This window comes from Brachypodium distachyon, chromosome 5 (genome assembly GCF_000005505.3).
Source record: "Brachypodium distachyon strain Bd21 chromosome 5, Brachypodium_distachyon_v3.0, whole genome shotgun sequence".
Taxonomy (NCBI): Eukaryota; Viridiplantae; Streptophyta; class Magnoliopsida; order Poales; family Poaceae; genus Brachypodium; species Brachypodium distachyon.
In genome coordinates, this window is record NC_016135.3 from 9686210 (window position 1) to 9707955 (window position 21746).

General features: G+C 44.7%; 2 protein-coding genes, 1 long non-coding RNA gene, 2 other non-coding genes and 1 pseudogene across 6 annotated transcripts; 3 read left to right on the forward strand and 3 right to left on the reverse strand.

The window, feature by feature from the left end:
- The first annotated feature begins 1771 nt into the window (after window positions 1–1771).
- LOC100823723 lies at window positions 1772–5613 on the forward strand (annotated as a pseudogene).
- A 1627-nt stretch (window positions 5614–7240) lies between these two features.
- Window positions 7241–10332, forward strand: LOC100824033 (protein DETOXIFICATION 16). 2 transcript variants are annotated; one of them, XM_003579528.4, is made up of 8 exons: window positions 7241–7796; window positions 7874–8418; window positions 8501–8587; window positions 8857–8913; window positions 9043–9281; window positions 9407–9525; window positions 9616–9702; window positions 9783–10332. In XM_003579528.4, the coding sequence occupies exons 1-8, from the start codon at window positions 7548–7550 to the stop codon at window positions 9840–9842; spliced, it is 1443 nt and encodes a 480-aa protein (XP_003579576.1). In that variant the 5' UTR covers window positions 7241–7547; the 3' UTR covers window positions 9843–10332. The 2 variants fall into 2 exon arrangements, with proteins under 2 accessions (XP_003579576.1, XP_010239778.1); XM_010241476.3 differs by having other exon boundaries at window positions 7878–8418.
- Window positions 10333–10942: 610 nt separating this feature from the next.
- On the reverse strand, window positions 10943–12757 carry LOC112269269. Its single transcript, XR_002960855.1, has 2 exons — window positions 12130–12757; window positions 10943–11375 (listed from the first exon to the last, which is right to left on the reverse strand). It is a non-coding gene; the product is annotated as an uncharacterized LOC112269269 (long non-coding RNA).
- Window positions 12758–13862: 1105 nt separating this feature from the next.
- On the reverse strand, window positions 13863–13933 carry TRNAG-GCC. The gene has a single exon. It is a non-coding gene; the product is annotated as a tRNA-Gly (tRNA).
- Window positions 13934–16407: 2474 nt separating this feature from the next.
- Window positions 16408–19231, forward strand: LOC100824345 (protein DETOXIFICATION 16). Its single transcript, XM_003579529.4, has 8 exons — window positions 16408–16829; window positions 16913–17457; window positions 17533–17619; window positions 17702–17758; window positions 17857–18095; window positions 18209–18327; window positions 18420–18506; window positions 18657–19231. The coding sequence occupies exons 1-8, from the start codon at window positions 16578–16580 to the stop codon at window positions 18714–18716; spliced, it is 1446 nt and encodes a 481-aa protein (XP_003579577.1). The 5' UTR covers window positions 16408–16577; the 3' UTR covers window positions 18717–19231.
- A 680-nt stretch (window positions 19232–19911) lies between these two features.
- Window positions 19912–20012, reverse strand: MIR5185J (microRNA MIR5185j). The gene has a single exon (NR_126983.1). It is a non-coding gene; the product is annotated as a microRNA MIR5185j (primary transcript).
- Between the last annotated feature and the right edge of the window lie 1734 nt (window positions 20013–21746).

Genomic DNA, 21746 nt, shown 5'->3' on the forward strand with positions numbered 1-21746 from the left:
TTGTGGTTCATTCCCCTTGCGTCGCAGTGGATCAAAATATGTGACCCCACCCATATTGAGGCAGATGGCGATTGTCACTCAATGGCCACTGTTTCACAAAAGGACGCACATTGTATTAGCCAAATAATATAACAAGCAAGTCTTCCGACGGAAAAAGATTTATGTATTCACGCGAATTGAAAACAACTTACTGTAGATGGTACAATATCAATACAAAATGGCGGTCTTTGTGCTTCAAGATGAATTGAGTGAGGTATTTAATCACCAACCTTCTACTTTTAGCCAACAATGGGTCTGGACCAAGCAAAGTGGCATTGAAAAGAAGGGGGTCGGCGACGGCCATCCCATATTGCTTCACCCTATATGCCTCCCTCGTGTAGTGTACACACCACAGTCTTAATATGGCGTTGTCGAGGCACTTGCGGTTGAAGAGGTGAAACAAGTCGAGGAAGTCAATGCCGAAGCTAACGTCATTTTCCTTCTTGATTTCCCTCGTATTGGAGTCGAAGAAGCCATAATGCTTTGGCACTCGAACCCTGATTTCCAGATTTGTGAGGTCTGCGCCTGATGGTGCCACATTCATGTATTTTTCATGGAGCTCTTGCATCTCCCGTGGCAGGCGATACAGGTCATCCTGGGAAACCATCGGTTGTCCGGGGTGGAACAAAAAAAATTGGGAGAATCGCCTCTCCACGAAATAAGACCCATCAGGCAATCTATCTCCAACACGGGGGTGGATGGGCATCTTCAGAATGTCTGGTCGCTCTTCCCAAATCCCTTCTATCTGCGGCGCTCTCTTTAGTTGTCTTCCTGTAGAAGACGACTCTTTCCCCTCCTTGGAGGAGCCCTTGCCTGCCTTGTCGCCTGTCCCCGTTTTGTTTTTCCTGCGTCTCAGGAAATCGGAACTGTCCGGTTTCTGGGGGACCTGCATCCCAGCAAGGGCACTTGGACGGCGCTCCAACGGGGCCGATTGTGCTGCGGCTCTCCGAGGGACGGGTCTTGGTGTAGATGGCTTCGGGGCTTCGGGTTTGGGCGACGACGGAGGATTTTGGCCTGCATTGTCGTCGCTACACTCCGCCGCAGGTGAGAAGTCTCGTTCCGTGGGCTCGTAGTCCAAAGGACCGGGTGAGGCGCCAAGCAGCGACGGAGACGTCAGGCGCCGGGCGGGTGGAGACAGACCGAGCCGGGGCAACGGAGATGCAGACGGCTCCGTAGCGAGGACCACCAACCTCCTAGGCCAGATGAGGTAGGAGTTGACGCAATCCCTTAGGGTCGTCGCCTCTTCGTGCGGAGGATAAGGGACCGGTTTGTCCTCGAAGCCCTTGAGCACGAAGTCCACCTGCACCCTGACCATGTCGTCTCGCAGGGTCACGTGGTGTACCACGGCCGTACGCGGCATCAGCAACCCGCACACGCCAGAGGATTCCTCACCGTCGGCATGTGTAGCCGGCATTTGATGCCCTTCTGCGCATGACAAACATGGCAACATCATTAATAGATTGGAACATGACAGTGGTATTTCATAATTTTTCGTAGCGCGGGAAGACGCTTACCGTGAGGTTCTCGTCGGGTGGCCCAAGCGGGTTAAGCTGGCACTCGGTGCCGGAGCATGTTGTTGTACCTATACCTTTGCCCACGTCGGAAATATTTTAGACATAGATACATTCATATTTGAGCAAATTTGAGTCACTTGACATGGGTAGGAGGAAGCAGCCGTACAATATTTGTTTGTTCCTCGTTAATTAATAACCGGGTCAATAAAAATTGAAGAAAGCATATGTAATGGGACGCATTGTGTCCTCAACTCAAAGCGGAGCGAGCGACTGAATAAAGATCCCATCCAGTTTCTCCGTAGCCATCACGCTCCTGCGCGGCGGCCGCCGCCTTGACAGAGGAGGACCTCCTTCTTGTGCCGATTTTCCTCGCCGGGGCCGTCCCAGCCGCCGTGGGACGCGCCCTTCATCACGGGCCCCAAGCGCCTGCCGTACGGTTCCTACACCTCTCTTTAGTCTTCGACGGAATTGCTGCGAAACAGGGAGAGGTTCGCCACTTCCCCGGAATTTTACTTGATCCTTTGGTTGTACTGGAGTAGCATCTTAGGAATTTGCTTCTATCCTACTCCGTAGTACCTTGCAAGCTCCGGAGTAGCAATGCCTGAATTTTGAGGAACGTCTAAGGAGCTTTTGTTCTATGTGTAAGTACAGAAAGTCAGAAAGGATTGTCCTCAATGAAATCGAACCCATTTACTACCTCCGATCCATTCAACATTTTGGTACGATTTTCAGATTCTTTTGCTGTTCCTGAGAACAGTGCGTTTGTTGTTTTACTCGCTAATTACTAGCTCTAGATATCGGGGGCTGTCCTTTTCTATATGCATTTATGGAGTGGGGGACTGTTTTTTTTTTCGAAACGGAGGAGTGGGGGACTGTTTCAGATACAGTATGACACATAAGTAGGGCGGCTAAACAGCTGGAGTACAAAAAGGAAGAGCGAACGAAATTTCAGGGTCGACATGTGACCTATAAACGATTCAGTGTGTGTGCCTTCTGGTTCTAGCATTATTGGTGGGGTCAAAAGGTTTGACAGCGGGAACAAGTGGCAATATGGAGTCCCTGATTGATTTCAGTAGTAACTACCTAAGTGCACATAAATTGATCAAGAAGAGATAAAATGGCAAACTTATCCTGGTCGGGCATGTATTCTTAGCTGTCCCATTTCACTTTAGTTCATCTGGTAGTTATGTTGTCAGTTGTGTTGAACTTGGCTGTCAAGCTGCCTCTTTGGTCTCCCATGAGTTCCTTTTAGTCCAGGCATGTTCAACTTGGCTACCAAGCTACTGACTCTGTTTCCTCCCAGTTTCTGAAGAGCATCTATAACGTTGATGAAGTTGACTGATATATTCTTCCTCGTACATGTTAAATAGCCCATTCACTTCACTTGTAAACATCTAAGCAGACTGTAAAGTTTCAAGTATGGTGCCAAGCATGGAGGAGCCTCTTGTTCGGAGCAGCACTGAGAAGACAAGAGGGCCAGGCGACAGCCTTCTGGTGACTGAGGTCAAGAAGCAGCTTTACCTTGCTGGTCCTCTCATCGCCGGAAGCCTCCTGCAGAACGTCGTCCAGATGATATCTGTCATGTTTGTTGGTCATCTCGGCGAGCTCGCTCTCTCCAGTGCCTCCATCGCCACATCCTTTGCCGGTGTCACCGGCTTCAGCTTGCTGGTATATTAACTATTTCAGGCTAGCATGTCGAGCAGCTTGGACTCACTGTGTTTGATCTCCTTAACAGAAACTTGAATATGTGTTCATAACTATTTTAGGCAGGCATGTCGAGCAGCTTGGACACACTGTATGGGCAAGCCTTCGGAGCAAAGCAGTACCATCTTCTTGGTATCTACAAGCAGAGAGCAATCTTTGTGCTCACTCTGGTGAGTGTTGTGGTTGCTGTAATCTGGGCGTACACCGGCCAGATCCTTCTGTTCTTCGGCCTGGACCCAGAAATTGCCATGGGAGCAGGGACCTACATCCGTTGGTTGATTCCAGCATTGTTTGTGTATGGACCGCTTCAGTGCCATGTCCGGTTCCTGCAGACGCAAAACATTGTACTCCCAGTGATGCTGAGCGCAGGTGTCATGGCGCTGAGCCATGTCCTGGTTTGCTGGCTGCTGGTTTACAAGCTTGGCCTGGGCAACAGTGGTGCTGCCTTGGCCAATACCATCTCTTACCTGGCCAATTTTTTAGTCTGCTCTCTATGTCAGGTTCTCTCAATCTTGTAAGAACACATGGACAGGGTTATCAACGGAGGCATTTCATGACATCCTTAGTTTCTTGAGGCTCGCCGTTCCATCTGCTCTGATGGTTTGGTGAGTGTGAGTTGAGCCTTCTAATAGCAGGCAGAGTTATTTGTGTTTCATTTGCAGTTGATTTTATCCTGCATTTTCACAGCTTGGAGTGGTGGTCATTCGAGCTCATGGTACTTCTTTCAGGATTTCTGCCAAATCCTAAGCTCGAGGCGTCAGTATTGTCCATCAGGTGAGCATATTCATTGCGTATTTCATATTTGGTTTCCTTTTTTTTATAGTAACAGTTGAATTTCCTGCAGTTTAAACACGGTTGCATTAGTATTCAGGATCCCCTCTGGGCTTGGTGCGGCTATAAGGTCAGATTGAACAAGGCAATCTTGTAAACCATTACTATGCCAAAATGTTTATCCATAATACTTTTGGCATAACCATTGTCATCTCACCCCAAAAAAGTTGATATCCATTATCTCATCTTTGTAGCACCCGTGTGTCAAATGAGCTTGGTGCGGGGCGACCGCATGCTGCCCGTCTAGCCACTCGTGTGATCATGGCCCTGGGAATCGTGTCAGGTGTATCAGTTGGGCTTCTTATGATTTTAGTGCGCAATTTATGGGGGTATGCATACAGCAATGAGGAGGAAGTGGTTGAGTACGTTGCCAGAATTATGCCCATTCTTGCCGTGACATTCTTGTTTGATGACCTGCAGTGCGTTCTTTCAGGTAAATATAGATACCTCTAAAATCAAATTTGGTGATTAAATGGAGCCTATTTTTGTGCTTGAATTATGTTTACCCCAAAATAGTTGTCGTTTCTATTGAATATTATCCCCAAACATACTGACTGGCAATTCGGGATACTCTGAGTCTGATATTCTTTTTCCAGGTATTGTTAGGGGTTGTGGCTTCCAAAAGATTGGCGCTTTCGTCAATCTCAGTGCATACTATCTTGTCGGCATTCCGGCAGCTTTATGTTTTGCCTTTCTCTACCACTTCAGTGGAATGGTATTAATTTAGTACCCTTACCACATAAAACTTCTTATTTCACTTATATTTCTCATCCCAGACCTCTAAAATGTGTTTGAACTGGTAGGGACTGTGGCTCGGAATAATCTGCGGGCTTGTTGTGCAGATGCTATTGCTCTTGTTCATTACCTTGTCCACCAACTGGGAGAAAGAAGTAAGGAAACTAACAAACTATTATGGCACACAATTTTTGTTCCGACGTCTTCTAGTGATTTTAATTTGTGGCCGATTATCTGTCTTGTTGCTTTGGTAGGCTTTAAAGGCGAAGAACAGAGTTTTTAGTTCGTCCCTACCTGCGGACTTGATGACATGAGACGCGCATGATGCACAATTTTCTTGGGAAATTTGTCCAGGAATGTGCAGGGAGACAAGGAACCCATGAAGAATTGGGCTCTAAGAAAAGTGCTTCGATCCACCAGCTGGTACTTTCTTCAACGAAACGTCTGCAAATGAGCTCCCTACCCAGCACGGCACTTGATAAGGGAATAAAATGTTGTTTTACTAGAATCAACCTTATTGATCCAGAATTTCCGTGGAGGATTTACTAGACTATTTCTTCGTAAAAGAATAGAATGGCAAAGAAAGGAGCTAGGTTCGCTTGCCTGTCAGAATTGCATATGCTTGGTTCTCCTACTGTAACGCTAGGTTTACTCGTAGCCTAGGAAGGGAAACGGTCAAATGTTCATTGAAACATGAAGAGATGATAAACTTTGTAGAAATGTTCTTCGGACAAAAAGGAAGTGATGATATCATTGAAGAAGGGAATAGATCTGCTACTTTTGGATCTTATGCTAATGGAGCTCTTGGTCCTGTGGGTTTTCTTTACTGTTCTACTCCCTCCGTCCCATACTAAGTGACGAAATATTACATGTATTTAGATGCTTTTTGAGTATAGATACATCCATATTTTGGCAAATTTGAGTCACTTATTATGGCACGGAGGGAGTATCAAAAGTTTGGGCCACTTATTTAGAATTATTATATGGCGCTGGTTAGAGCGTCTGAAACTTTGAACAAGGTCGATTAGATGTCTCCACCTTGTTACCTTGATCCCTAGGAACCAGATGCATACGAAATGGAGAAATTTGGGCCATTCAGCTTAGAGAACTGTATTTTTTTTTTAAATATATATTATTTTTTCTTTTTTTTTACAAATCATTGACTAGCAGGCTCTCTCTTGTGGGGAGACTCATATCCTCTAATCAAACAGCTTTTCAGTCTAGCATTTTCAGAAGCTCCCGAATAGCCTCGTCTGATTTTGAACATCTTGCGAGTTTTTGCTCGATGCGTATCCGTCTTATTATAGGAATAGACTGGTGGCTTTTGGTTGTTTCGATCTATGTATACATTTTTTTAGGCTTGTTAATAAATCAATAAATATGGTTGTGTGCATTATTTTGTTACAGAGGTCGGGATTTCAACCTTTTAAAAAAAAATAGTGTTAGCTACGAGAATATCTACGTCTGTAGCTTTCGTCGTGTTGAATAGTATACTGGATGTTCTGGTCCGGATTAAGCTTGGAACCTTGGATTCAACTTTTTCCGTCAGATAAGGCTATTATGTCAGATGCGTTGCACTTGACTGCCAAGCTTCCTCCTTTGTCTCACATGAGATCCTTTAGTCCCAATTCCTTTCAGGCATGCTGAAATTGACTGGATGAGGCACGCCAAACTTTGTTGGCAAGCAAGCTACTCCTTCACTATAACTGTTTCCTGTCGGTTTTCATATGGAATTTGTCACCATATTTGCAGGCCCATCCCCATATAATATTTGATGAAGTTGATCGGTAGTATAGTCTTCAGCACACATGATAAATATCCCTTCAGTTCACTTGCAAACGCATGCCTTTGTTCAGAAGCAAAGTGAGAGGTTTCATCCTTTCAGGCATGGAGGAGCCCCTTGCTGGTGGCAACGCTGAGAAAACGAGAGGGCTGCTAAGACAGAGCCTGGTAGCGACCGAGGTGAAGAAGCAGCTGTACCTTGCCGGGCCTCTCAGCGCCGGATGCCTCCTGCAGAACGTCGTCCAGATGATATCGGTCATGTTCCTAAGATGAGCTTGTCCTCATCTTAGGAGCTTCTGTTCTGCTTTTTTTTTTTTTGAAAAGGAGCTTTTGCTCTGTATGTACGTAGAAATAAGAAGGATGTCTTGAATGGAATCTCTTCCATTTTCTAGCTCCGATCCATTCGACAATTTATCATGATTTTCAGATTACTTGGTGACCACCACCGAGCGCTTGTAGTTCGACTCACTAATTAAATCTCAGGAACTTTTTCAGATACAGTATGACACATAAGAGGGCAGCCAAACAGTAGGAGTTCAAAACGGAAAAACAAACGAGATTTGAGGGGCAACATGTCACCTATAAACGATTCACAGTGTTTGTGCCTTCTGGTTCTAGTATTCTTAGCTTCCACAATTCACTTTAGTTCGTCTGGTAATTATTTTGTCAGTAGTGTGAACTTGGCTGCCAAGCTGTCTCTTTTGTCTCCCATGTGTTTCTTTTTAGTCCACTAGACTGAATATTCTAACATCTCAATCATGCTCAAATTGACTGGTTGAGGCCTGTTCAACTTGGTTACCGAGTCTGACTCTGTTTCCTCGCAGTTTCTGAAGTCACCATCTATATCGTTTGTGAAGTTGATTGATATATTCTTCCTCATATATGTTAAATATCCCATTCACTTCACTTGTAAACACCTAAACAGATTCTGAAGTTTCAAGTATGGTGCCAAGCATGGAGGAGCCCCTTGTTGCGAGCAACACTGAGAAGACACAAGGGCCAGGACACAGCCTTGTGGTGATTGAGGTCAAGAAGCAGCTTTACCTTGCTGGCCCTCTCATCGCCGGAGGCCTCCTACAGAACGTCGTCCAGATGATATCTGTCATGTTTGTCGGTCATCTCGGCGAGCTTGCTCTCTCCAGTGCCTCCATCGCCACATCCTTTGCCGGTGTCACCGGCTTCAGCTTGCTGGTATATTATGACCTTACATACGTTTGATCTCCTTAACAATTAACAGAAACTTGAATATGTGTTCATAACTATTTTAGGCAGGCATGTCGAGCAGCTTGGACACACTGTGTGGGCAAGCCTTCGGAGCAAAGCAGTACCATCTTCTTGGTATCTACAAGCAGAGAGCAATCTTTGTGCTCACTCTGGTGAGTGTTGTGGTTGCTGTAATCTGGGCCTACACCGGCCAGATCCTTCTGTTCTTCGGCCTGGACCCAGAAATTGCCATGGGAGCAGGGACTTACATCCGGTGGTTGACTCCAGCATTGTTTGTGTATGGACCGCTTCAATGCCAAATCCGGTTCCTGCGGACACAAAACATTGTCCTCCCAGTGATGCTGAGCTCTGGTGTCATGGCCCTGAGCCATGTCCTGGTTTGCTGGTTGCTGGTTTACAAGCTTGGCCTGGGCAACAGTGGTGCTGCCTTGGCCAATACCATCTCTTACCTGGTCAATTTTTTAGTCTTGGCTCTCTATGTCAGGTTCTCTCAATCTTGTAAGAACACATGGACAGGGTTATCAACGGAGGCATTTCATGACATCCTTAGTTTCTTGAGGCTCGCCGTTCCATCTGCTCTGATGGTTTGGTGAGTGTAAGTTGATCTGTCTAATTGCAGGCAGAGTTATTCGTGTTTCATTTTCAATTGATTTCATCCTACATTTTCACAGTTTGGAGTGGTGGTCATTCGACCTCATGGTACTTCTTACTGGATTTCTCCCAAATCCTAAGCTCGAGGCGTCAGTATTGTCCATCAGGTGAAGATATGCATGACTTATATTGTATGGGGTTAATTTGATATATGCCACTGCAATTCTTTCAAATTTGGAAAATTCCACTGCAGTTTGCGTCTTTCAGGAAATGCCACGACAATGGGTCAAAAGGTGCCATTGCAGTTGCATTTTTTCGAAGATGAGAACTGCAGCGGCAGTTTTTGAATTCGCAAGAGTTGCAGTGGCATATAGTATCAACTAACCATTTTTATTTGGTTGCCTTTTTCTGGTAATAACAATTGACTCTCCTGCAGTTTAAATACGGTTGTGTTAGTATTCAGGATCCCCTCTGGGCTTGGTGCAGCTATAAGGTCAGATTGAACAAGTCAAACTCGTAAACCTTTACCATGCCAAAATGTTTATCCATCATACTTCTGGCAATTATACTGTTATCTCAACCCACAAAAGGATCGATGATATCCTTTATCTCACCTTTGTAGCACCCGTGTCGCAAATGAGCTTGGTGCTGGGCGACCGCATGCTGCCCGCCTAGCTACCCGTGTGATCATGGCCCTGGGTGTCGTGTCAGGCGTATCACTCGGTCTTCTTGTGATTTTAGTGCGCAATTTGTGGGGTTATGCATACAGCAACGAGGAGGAAGTGGTGAAGTACGTTGCCAGAATTATGCCCATTCTTGCCGTCACATTCTTGTTTGATGACCTGCAGTGTGTTCTTTCAGGTAAATATAGATAACTTGTAGAAAGCAAATTATGTGTTTATCTCCATAATAGTTATCGTTTATATTGAAAATTATCCCCAAAGATACTGACTGGCAACGGGGATACTCTGATATTCCTTTTTCAGGTATTCTTAGGGGTTGTGGCTTCCAAAAGATTGGCGCCATCATCAATCTCAGTGCATACTATCTTGTTGGCATTCCGGCAGCTTTATGTTTTGCTTTTCTCTACCACTTTGGTGGAATGGTATTAATTTAGTACCCTTACACATTAAAGTTCTCATTTCACTTATATTTCTCATTTCAGATCTCTATAAAAAATTGTTTGCACTGGCAGGGAATGTGGCTCGGAATAGTCTGCGGGCTTGTTGTGCAGGTGCTATTGCTCTTGTTCATTACCTTGTCCACCAACTGGGAGAAAGAAGTAAGAAAACTAACCAAATTTTCTTGCACACAATCCTATTCGGCTTCTCATTGATCTTACTATGTGTCCGGCTTTGGTAGGCTTTGAAGGCGAAGAACAGAGTTTTCGGTTCGTCCCCACCTACAGACTCGACGACATGAGACGTGTAGGACGCACAATATTCTTGGGAAATTTGTCCAAGAAGATGTGCAGGGAGACAACGAACCCATGAAGAATTGGGCTCTATGTAAACTGCTTCGTCTCGATGCACCAGCATGGCACTTTCTTCAATGAAACATCTGCAAATGAGCTTCCAATGCGGCATGGCACTTGATAAGGGAATAAGAATGTTTATTCTACTATAATCGACCTTATGGATCCAGGGTTTCCTTGGAGGATTTACCAGACCAATTTCTTCATAAAGATTAGAATGGCCAAGGACCTAGGTTCCCTGTGAGAATTGCATATACTTGGTTCTCTTATTGTATATTTGAAGGATGCCAACACAAGTGATTAATTAAGGGTCACTCATAACCTAGAAATGGAACCAGTCAAATGTTCAGTAAAACATGAAGAGATGTTTAAACTTTGTATATATGTTCTTCAGACCCAAAAATGACGAAATCACTGGAGGAGAGATTAATTCTGTTATTTTTGGATCTTATTCTAATGGGGCTCCTGATCCTGACGGGCTTTCCTTTTTGTTCTATCAAAAGTTCCGGCTACTTATTCATAATGATTAAATGGCTCTGGTCATAGCTTCTGAACAAGGTCGGTTAGATGTCTCCAAAATTTCTCGCAAAAAAAATATATTTCTCCAAAATTAACTATGCCCTCATTACCTTGATCCCTGAGGAACCAGATGCTAAGGTAACAAAAAAAAATTAGGCCCATCGGCTTAAGGAATAAGGACTGTAGTTTATAATTTCTTAGATAATGATTCTATCAAAGAAATTTTGTGAGAAAATGATTCAATCGAATAAATCATTTTAAAATTGCTGAGGAACCAGATGCTGAGGAAATGAAGAATTTTGGTTCCGCTGAGTTCGGATTTCGTTGAGAAAATGATTTAGTCAAATAACTTTTCTTAAAATGGATTCCCATCCATTTTACTAAACTCGGGAAAGAGGATCTTCAACCTGTGGTGGATAAAATAAATTAAAAGATATGTTGAGATTTGGTTGAATTTGCAGAAGATTTAAAATTTTCAGAACTTGTTTGAATTTTTCCACATCATGTTTCAATTTTCAGCAAAAGGGTGGATTATTCAAATTATGCAACATGATTGGATATTCATACAAATTATTTCTATTTGCATCCATTTGCATCTTATGAGCAGAGTTGTGATGAAACCAGATTACTAAACCCTGGATTATCCTAAGTCCAATAATACGGATGTCCACCAACAAAGGGCAGAAGCACGAGCAAACCCTAAGACAACTCAGACTAAGTGTTTCATGATTGGGATACGGATGTCCACCAACATTTGGCTTCGATCATACCAAAGCATGCATTGTAGAATTTGCAGCGGAAATTCAAGTACAAAAGTGGCAACAGAAACGAGTTCAAATGGCCATAAGATGGCTCAAACAAGAGCCATAATGCACATCACAATCCGCAAGTCGAGGCCAGCATCTAGTGGTCATCATCGTAGAACTCCGGTTCAAGATCACCCCGCTTGAAGTGATCCATCTCTGCATTTCGATATAGTCACCAAGACTTACTTTCATGTTTTATGAATTGAGATAGTTATTAACATCATCACTGGTTGATACAAGGGTTCAATAACCAAGGTTGACTGTGGAAGTCTGAGTCAAGTCGGTGTGCATCCATTCGATGTACATCTACATACTGAAACTAGGGGTAAAATGGTCACCACCCGGGTTCAAATCCATCTAAGGTTCAATCTCTATTGCATGGAGTAGACTATCGCTAAGCATGCAATTTTGCTAGTAAGGTTTTAGTCATTCCTTCAGGTCCAATTATAGATCAGCAAGTAGATAATCAGGTATAATCGACTCACCATGACCAAACTGTGTCTATGACATGTCAGTCAACAACTCACAATTCACGAGCGAAGATTAAAGCTCGCATTAGTTAGGAGGTGGTGCTCGAGAGGTTGGACATGATGGTCCTTGGTCCAATTGTGGACAGCAGAGAGAATATCGCTAGGGGAGGTGGCGGCCAGCCATTGGCAGCGGCGTACCTAGAGTTTGGTCCGTCATTACTCAAACTAAACCATAGCATCGCGGACAGCCAACCCAAACCGAACCAGTCCATATTAATCCGACAGGAAACCAAACCACCCCAAACCAGTTGACTAGTTCAAACCAAACCAGTCCAAACCGTTCCCTTCAAACAGTTTCAAACCATGACATGAAGCTACGCTTGGATCTCCACCGGCGGACTAGTTCATGAAGGCTGGCTGTTCGGAGAAAGGCTGCGGACCTGCGGTCGATTCGTGGATGGAGATGGACTTGCGGCGGCATCGGGCACGCGAGAGGAGTCGACGGAAGGGCGGCGCAGCCAGGCCGCCGGCGTCCGCACCGCACGCCGGCCTTGCTTCTCGAGGTGGTGGTGCGGCCCGCCCCCGCCTTCCCTCTCCGTTCCAGCGTCCCGCCCCCGCCCGCTCTCACCGGAATTGAAGTGCCGACGCCGCCCCAACCTCCTGCTGCCCTCCCTCGCCGGAATCGAAGCCCCAGGCGCAGCGGCGGCTCACGACCTAACTTCTGATCTGTTGGGAGTCTTGGAGATGCTCTCACGAGCTGGGTTGAACCCACTCCTAACCCAACGGTTCAACCCAGATGAAACCAAACCATTTGCCTCCAAAACCAGACCGAACCAAACCGTATTTGACTAAGAACCGGACCGGACCGGACCGATTGTGAACATAACCCAGTCTCACCAGTCCAAACCAAAACCAATCAAGGATCCAAACCGTTTTATCCATTCGAAACCAGACCATTTACCAGGTGAAGAGGGGTCGGAGAAGGTAGCTACCATTTCGGTGGAAGGAGAAGAGCTCGACCGTTTTCTCTTCTGTTTTATAGGATATAAAACCGGCCTGCAAAATTGAAACTCGAATGACAAGAACCTAGTTTCCTGAAATTTTGATCGTAAAAGGCTCAATATTTCGCGGTAAAAATATTAAATTCTGCACACAAACTTTCATGAGATTTGAACATAAAAAGCTCGATGTTTTGTGGCATAGGCAGAGCCAGCAATTCGGCAAAGCCAGGGCACAGCACAAGCGAAACCAAAATTTCATAGTTTACCAATCCCAAATAACGGTACATAGTACAAAAATATAAGTGGTAATGTTGACATTTTGACAAAGAAAGTTCCACGACAATGCCTATTAATAGTCATAAACGCAAAAAGTGATAACAAACAAGCCGCTAGCTAATAATCCACCATTAACTTGCAAGCATGGGCGGAGCCCGCGCCCGGCCAGCCCGAGCAATTGCCCAGGCTCCCCCAGTTGAACCTTACTTAACTAAAGGAAGCAAGATGATTATATTAGCAAATTATATGGGCAAATTTCAATTTAGAAAGATTCTTGCCCAGGCTTCAGTGGTCGGCTAGCTCCGCCACTGCTTGCAAGCCAAAACTGCGGTTCTGTTCTCCTGTCAACCAAAAATTGTCCCACCTGCAAAAAAAAAAAGAAAAATTGTCCCAATTATGAAACAAAACAAAAATCCTTATTTGCGATAAACCATTCAAGCCAAAAAATTATGAATAAGCTACTGTCTGTCAGTCAATCTCAATGTCTCAAACTCTCAATCACTCATATTAGAAGAGTGGTGTGGGGATTTTTGATTTGGGAATTGGGGTTGTGGGAGAGGATCAGAGGAAGCGGCAGCCAAAGCTCTTTCTCGTGCGGAAATGAACAGATGGAGAACCAGGAGAGCCGGAGAGGACAGAGGAGACGAAGCTGGGATAGATCGATCAATTACGATCGGCCTCACGCTTGCTCAGGCTGAGTTGGGACCGACCCATGGACGGAGCCGGTGCCCGGCCAGCCCGGGCAATTGCCCAGGCTCCCCCAGTTGAACCTTACTTAACTAAAGGAAGCAAGATGATTATATTAGCAAATTATATGGGCAAATTTCAGTTTAGAAAGATTCTTGCCCAGGCTTCAAGACTAAATTTTTTCTCATAGTACTTGACTAAAGTAAGCGGGCGAGCGGCGGGAATCAAACCCGTATCTTCTCCTTGGCAAGGAGATGTTTTACCATTGAACTACGCTCGCTACGGAATATATTTTATAGCGTATATCCGCTTGGGTCGACCGTCTATGTCTGGGTCGACCGTTTCATTTTCTATTATATTAGAGTTTTTCTTTTTTTGATTGTCTGTCAATCAATATTCTAATGGCAATGCAATTTCATAATAGGCTTCAGTGGTTGGCTAGCTCCGCCACTGGACCGACCAGACCAAGCCCAAGCTGGACCAGGCCCAGAAAAACGAAGAGGGCGAGGCCCAACCGGGGAAGGAAAGGAAATAAACGATTTGGCCCAGAAAAAATAGATCGAATCTTCGTTCTCAAGGGCACTGTCGATCTTATGACGGCCGATCCGCCATGCATAGCCGCTCGTCGGAGCTCTGAGAGCCGACGCCGGCGAGCCCGGGCACGTGCCCTAGGTGCCCGCACGGTGGCTCCGCCCATGTTTTGTGGTAATTTACTACTCCCTCCGATCCATATTATTTTTCGCACATGTATCTAAACGTGTTTCATTGTGTAGATACATGCGGATTTAGACAAAACTGCGACAATTAAATAATATCAACGGGATGAAACAGTAGATTATTTTACTACACAAACTGTTATGTACAGAGATTTAGTTACCTTTGTTTACGGCAAAAGCGACGTGGGCTTGTTGCTCGCCAGTTCTATCAATCGAGAGATCTTTTAGCTCCCGACCTCCCGTAGCCGCTTTCCTCGCGTTTGTGAACAGCGGCCGCCGCCCCTGGCCCAGGAGGATTTCTGAAATTCGGTTTTTGTTCTCGTCCTTTTTCACAAACTCCCAAACAACCGCGCTTGATTTTGAACATCATCTCGCGAGCTTTTGCTTTGTACGTATAAGACGGCCGTCTCAAAATTTGTCGCACTGCAGCTTTGTCCGACAGTGACAACGAAGAGGGAATCCGTGATTGATTTCGTTATCTACGAGAATATCTACTAGGCCTGTAGCTTTTGTCGTGTTGATTAGTATCTCGACGTTTTTGTCCTGATTAAGCTTGGATTCAACCTTTTTTCGTCAGATTGGCTATTAGCATGTCACATGTGTTGCACAGCCTCTGCAGATGCTGTAGTGCTGAATAATATTCAGTCCAGACTCTACGGATGCAGAAGACTTTTTAAAAAGGAGATTAACCTGGTCTTTCATCGTGCTAGAAGAAAGAGTTATGCTGGATTCAGACATGCACTCAGAATTTTAGTTAGATTTCCTTTTGTATATTCCCTCCATGTACATGTGGTGCCTTTAAGTTATTAAAATACCAAGCTTTTGAATACTGGGTGCAACTTTTAGAGATGTTTACTCGAGATATGTTCAGCCGGGATGAATGACGGTTCACTAACACCTTGTTTGGATGTAGACATTCGGGCTAAGTATTAGACATTGGCATTGCAAAAGGCCCAAATGTCAAGATTCAAGGTTTTTGACTGACTTAGATATTCATCCGTGGCATTCGGGCTCAATATTGCACACCCAACCCATCAGGCAAAACAGGGTCCGACCCAATGTCGAGCCTTTTAGCTCGACATCGTGCGATATTCAGGAATCGTTGTTCCATCGAAGCGACACCCAAGTTCGACCTCTCGCGTACGCATTCTTTTCCTATTTTCCCTTCTCCCTTCTAATAAGCAACCCAGGCTACCTCCTCCATCCTGACCCAGTCTCCATCCACGAATCCTCGGCGGCGGCTGAGGTAAGGCTGCCCACCTCCTCCCCCAGCGGCGGCGGCCAGGTCCCGGCCGTCGACCTCCCCCTCTCCCTCCTGGCCCGCCTCCCTCTCTCGTATTAGACACTGTGAAGATGGTTATGTTTGGGACTTCTTATTGTGCGGTTGTGTTCATTTTGGTGGAATATGCATGTCACTTTCTAGTATGTGTTGTGGTTAGCATGATTAAAAATATTATTTGCTTGTGGTCAGAATTACTACAATGTTATCGCTGTTGTATAGATTTTTGTCTTTTTATATTACTAAAATGTTACACAAATACACATTTGGTGTATGTAGAGAACATTGTAATCATCATATAATTCTAATGCATCACTTTGGCCATCCAAACAGGATTTGGCATTTAACCTCAATATCAAGTCTGGATTCCGAATATCAAAACATCCAAACACAAATATTGACATTTAATCTCAATATCAATATCCCATGAAATTGGCATTGGAGCTAATTCAATGCCAAGCATCTCAATGTCTACATCCAAACGAAGCATAATAGAATTCTAGATACACGATGCATAGGCATTTTTGTAACATCTTTTCCACTGAACTGGTTTTTGTATCCATTTTATGTGATTCATGAACTGTTTCTCCTTAAAAAGGAACGTGTTCCACCTGGCTGCCAAGCAGCCTCCTTCGTGTCACATGGAATTCTTTAGTCCCAATATACTACTACAAGGAGAAGTGTCAGGCATGCTGAAATTGACTGGCGGAGGCACGCTAAACTTGGTTGTCAAGCCACTCCATTATCCCTGTTTCCTGTGGGTTTCCATCCGGAATTTCGAATCAGATTGACAGATTTGCAGGCCCGTATAATATTGATGAAGTTGATTGGGACTAGTATATTCCTCCACACACACATGATAAATATCCCTTCACTTTCACTTGCAAACGCCTACCTTTGTTCAGGAACCAAAGTGTGAGGTTTCAAGTATGGTGCCAAGCATGGAGGAGCCCCTTGTTGGTGGCACCACAGAGAAAACAGGAGGGCTGCTAAAACAGAGCCTCGCAGTGACCGAGGTGAAGAAGCAGCTCTACCTTGCCGGGCCTCTCATCGCCGGATGCCTCCTGCAGAACGTCGTCCAGATGATATCTGTCATGTTCGTCGGTCATCTCGGCGAGCTTGCTCTCTCCAGTGCCTCCATTGCCACCTCCTTTGCCGGCGTCACCGGCTTCAGCTTGCTGGTATGTCAAATCCACACCACCTTGCATATGATTCAGACATCCTAAACACAACTAACAGCAACTCCAACTTTCTTTTGCTTTAGTCCGGCATGGCGAGCAGCTTGGACACGCTCTGTGGGCAAGCCTTCGGCGCAAAGCAGTACAATCTTCTGGGCATCTACAAGCAGAGAGCAATACTGGTGCTCACTCTTGTGAGCTTTGTGGTTGCAATAATCTGGGTTTACACGGGCCAGATACTTCTGCTCTTCGGGCAGGACCCGGAGATCGCCATGGGTGCCGGGAGCTATATCCGGTGGATGATCCCGGCGCTGTTCGTCTACGGGCTGCTGCAGTGCCATGTCCGGTTCCTGCAGACGCAGAACATCGTCCTCCCGGTGATGATGAGCTCGGGCGTCACGGCGATGAGCCATGTGCTCGTGTGCTGGCTGCTGGTGTACAAGCTTGGGATGGGCAGCAAGGGTGCTGCCTTGGCCAATGGCATCTCCTATCTGGTCAATGTCTCCATCTTGGCTGCCTACATCAGGCTCTCTCCCTCTTGCAGGAGCACTTGGACAGGGGTCTCCAAGGAGGCGTTTCGTGACGTCCTTGGCTTCTTTAGGCTTGCCGTTCCATCTGCTCTCATGGTTTGGTCAGTTCAAGCTCAAAACGATTATTTTTTTCTTCAGTCATCACCACTTGAATTTGATTGAATACATGGACACAGCTTGGAGTGGTGGTCGTTTGAGATGCTCGTACTTCTCTCCGGACTCCTCCCGAATCCTAAGCTCGAGGCATCGGTATTGTCCATCTGGTGAGTTGTTATTACATTTTCCAAGGACAACTTCACATTCTGTCTGCAATTTTCCTGAAAGGAGCTGTTCAAATGCCTGCAGCCTAAACACTGGTTCGTTAGTATTCATGATCCCGTTCGGGCTTGGGGCCGCCATAAGGTCAGACTGAACATCTCAAACTGATCTACACCGACCATTTAAGCATATATACTCATTGTAGCAATGAAATTTGAATTCCTTTATGTTCACCACTATAGCACCCGTGTTTCGAACGAGCTTGGTGCTGGGCGACCGGAAGCTGCCCGTCTGGCGACTCGTGTGATCATGGTCCTCAGTCTCCTCACGGGCGTATCAATAGGATTCGTTCTGATCTTGGTGCGCAAATTGTGGGGGTATGCTTACAGCAACGAGGAGGAAGTGGTGGAATACATTGCGAGAATGATGCCGGTTCTCGCCGTGTCAATCGTTTTTGATGATCTGCAATGTGTTCTTTCAGGTAAATAACATGTGTACATGATGCTCCAGATAACCTCAGGTGGGGATTACTTGTGGGATACTGATTGGCTGATTGCAATGTGGGATACTGCTGGATATAATTTTGTTTTCCAGGTGTTGTTAGGGGCTGTGGCTTGCAAAAGATTGGTGCATATGTCAATCTCAGCGCATACTACCTTGTCGGCGTTCCAGCGGCGTTATGCTTTGCCTTTGTTTACCATCTTGGCGGAAGGGTATCCATTTTACCATCTTTATCACAAAAATTCTTATTGGGTTCTTATTTGAAGAAGCCTCTCAAAAAAATAATATGGGTCTTAAACTTCAGGGACTGTGGTTCGGAATAATGTGCGGAATCATCGTGCAAATGCTGTTGCTGCTGTCCATTACCCTGTGCACCAACTGGGAGAAAGAGGTGAGCAGATCAACAAGAACCTCTCTCTAACAAGCATACACATTAATTCATCGGCTTCTTCTTTTCTGAAAAGGGGAAACGATCCCCAGCCTCTGCATTAAATTCATCGGCTTCTAACTATCTTGATGCGTGGGCTGTTATCTTCCGTAGGCTTTGAAGGCAAAAGACAGAGTTTTCAGTTCGTCCCTACCTCTAGATATGACGACATGAACATGCAAGAAACTATCGTTTCTTGGCCAATGACGCGGTGCAAAAGACCAAAGTCCAAAGGAATAATATTTTGTTTTTGAACAGCAGTCCAAAGGAAGAATTTGTCGCGAAGAAAAGTGTTTTTCCTCGATCGTACCAGCACGGCACTTCAGTCGAGGAACGTCAGCCAATGAAAGATCTGGTTCTGTGATTATCTTTTGTCGGGGACACATGGGTACACAAGGAGTGGTGATTCGTGCTGAGTAGCCTTTTGTCTTGACGATAAGGGAATAAAATCTTCTGTTTAATAGTAAGAAAATCTGCAGTATACACTGATCCAACATTTCTGAGTGAGCAAACAATTGATAGAAAACAAGAATGGTTCTGCTCCACTTGCTTCTTACTTCTGTAACTAATGAACAACATCGAACAATAGTACAGATTCCTTTCCCTGTAAATACTGTCGGAGCCTCTCCAACAGTTTTCGGTCAAAAGAAAGTGCAAATTTAGGATGGAATGCAGAACTGAGAATACACTTTCCGTCGAACATTTAGTCAGGAGAGGTTGCAACAGTGTTATGAGTTGGAGGAGATAGCTAGACGTGTCCTATTTTTGCCAGGAGGCTGATAAATCCTCTTTGGCAATATGAGAGTACAGGGATTCTCAAAAGAAATATGAGAGTACATGGACATATTCATTTTATTTTTGTGAAGAGTACAGGGACATATTCTTCTAGTTCTCTTTACAACATAGTGAATGATAGAGGGATACATGCTGACTATCAAAATTGCTCAGACAAAAGAGGATGGTCAAGTTGGAGGTCTTATCCCACATCTAGTTGAGGGAGGGGTCTCCATTCTCCAATATGCTGATGATACGATTCTCTTTATGGAACACGACTAAGAAAAAGCCATTAACATGAAGTTAATCTTTTGTATATTTGAACAACTCTCTGGTCTTAAAATCAATTTTCATAAATGCTAGTTTTTTTGTTTCAGTAAGGCTAAGGAAGAGGAATCTAACTATAAGTGTATCTTCGGTTGTGAGTCGGGTCGTTGCCAATTCGCGATTTGGGGATTCCGGTTCATCACCGTAGGTTCCTTAATAAAGAATTGAAGTCAGTGGAGGATCATTTTGAGAAAAAGTAGGGTGCTGGAAACGTAAACTCTTTTCTTACAATGATCTGACTTGCCCTTAAGGGTGCAAACGGGATCCCGCGAAAGTCCCGCTTCTAGTTCAATTCTCAAATCTCCTATTCAAATTCTGAACAAAATTTTGAATAGAAGATTTGAAAAATGAACTAGAAGCAGGACTTGCGCGGGATCCCGTTTGCATCCCTACTTACCCTCATTAACTCCATCCTAACTAGCATGCCCATGTTCATGTTATCCTTCCTTGAAAATACCAGCTCGTTTCGCAAGAGATTGGATTTCTACAGTCTGACAGTTTGACAAGGATTAGCGCAAGTATAGACTGACCAAGTGGAACATTATCTATCGTCCTACATATCAAGTGATATAGACATGATAACCATGGATACGACCATTAGAATCCTAATTGTTGGAGTATTCAATAACAATTATAATCAGTTCAGTATGTTACTTGCAAAGAGCACATGTGTTCCCCTATGGAGCCTTGTGTTTTGTTTTGTTAAAAGTTAGTCACTGTCGCAATTCGTGTGATCACGTGAGTCAGCTATACCACCTCTTTTACCGCTTTCAGAACCCCAACTTATCATCTCATTAAGACACCGGTTTACTATAGTATACTCGCAACTTCAGATTGCATTTATTATTTATCTTGTTCTTGCTTGTTTTTCGATTGCTTGCAGAAACAAATACCTTCGTAGTCAGGTTAATCGTGCCCCCGTGTGATCAATAACCCTCTGGAGTTGGTATATCGATCACTAAGGCGCTGGCTCCTACGCCATAGTCGGATCATCAACGTCACCTCCTACCTATCGAGAGTTACCAATCGCATCGAAAGATCGGGCCACCCTCGAGCCATATCACCATGGAGGTCTGAGAATTGAACTTTTGGATCTCAAGAATAGGTGCTTGCTGGGGAAATGGCTTTTTCAAGCTCCTCAATGAAAAAGGAATGTCCCAAGAGTTGTTAGACCTACTAATTCGCCCTTCTAGAAGGGGCTCATGAAAGTTAAAGACGACTTCTTTAGCCGTGGTATGTTTGCCCTTGGGGACGGGGACGGAATTCGTTCAGGGAAGATACCTGGCTCGGCAATTCACCACTTGCTTATCAATATGCATTGCTTTTTAGGATTGTGCAACACAAAACATTTCTGTTGCCAAATTCTTTGCATCGGTTCATCTGAATATACGTTTTAGACGGAACCTGACATGTATCAAATGGGCGCAATGGTTGCATTTGGTACAACCCTTGATGATGGTTCGACTCAATGGTGAGCCGGAAGGGCAAACGGTCTTTCCAAGGAGATACTTGTGGAAGTTAAAAATCCCCTCAAAAGTGAAAAATTTTATGTGATTTTATTGACCGCAAAGTCCTTTTGAGTAAAGAGAATCTTGCTAAAAGAAATTGGGAGGGAAGTTTAAAATGTTGTTCCTGCTATTCGAACGAGGCTATACAACATCTTTTTTTCTCGTGTCCTTTAGCTCGATGTGTGTGCGTATTATTTTTATATCACCTTTAGCAAAGGACAACCACCGACAACGATTACTAACATGTTCGTAAATTGGCTTAATGGGTTGGAAAAACGATATAAAGCTCATATTCGGATGGGAGTTTCGGCTTTCTGTTGAGCTATTTGGAATTGGCTAGTGTTTTTACTAGCTCCAGAGTTCCTCATTTTTTAGAGGTTATTTTCAGACCCACCCATTGGATTCGATTGTGGGCGTTACCTTCGCGGGAGCTTTTGGATATTGGAAGCATGCGTCTGGGGATGGGTGCTCGAGATATTTTTAGCCGGGCTGGTTGGTGGTGCACCGGCGGTGCATAGTCGCTATGTTCGATATTTTCCGTTGGCTCTTTTTTTTATCCACGACATGATCGTTGATTTTGTATGACTTTTTATTA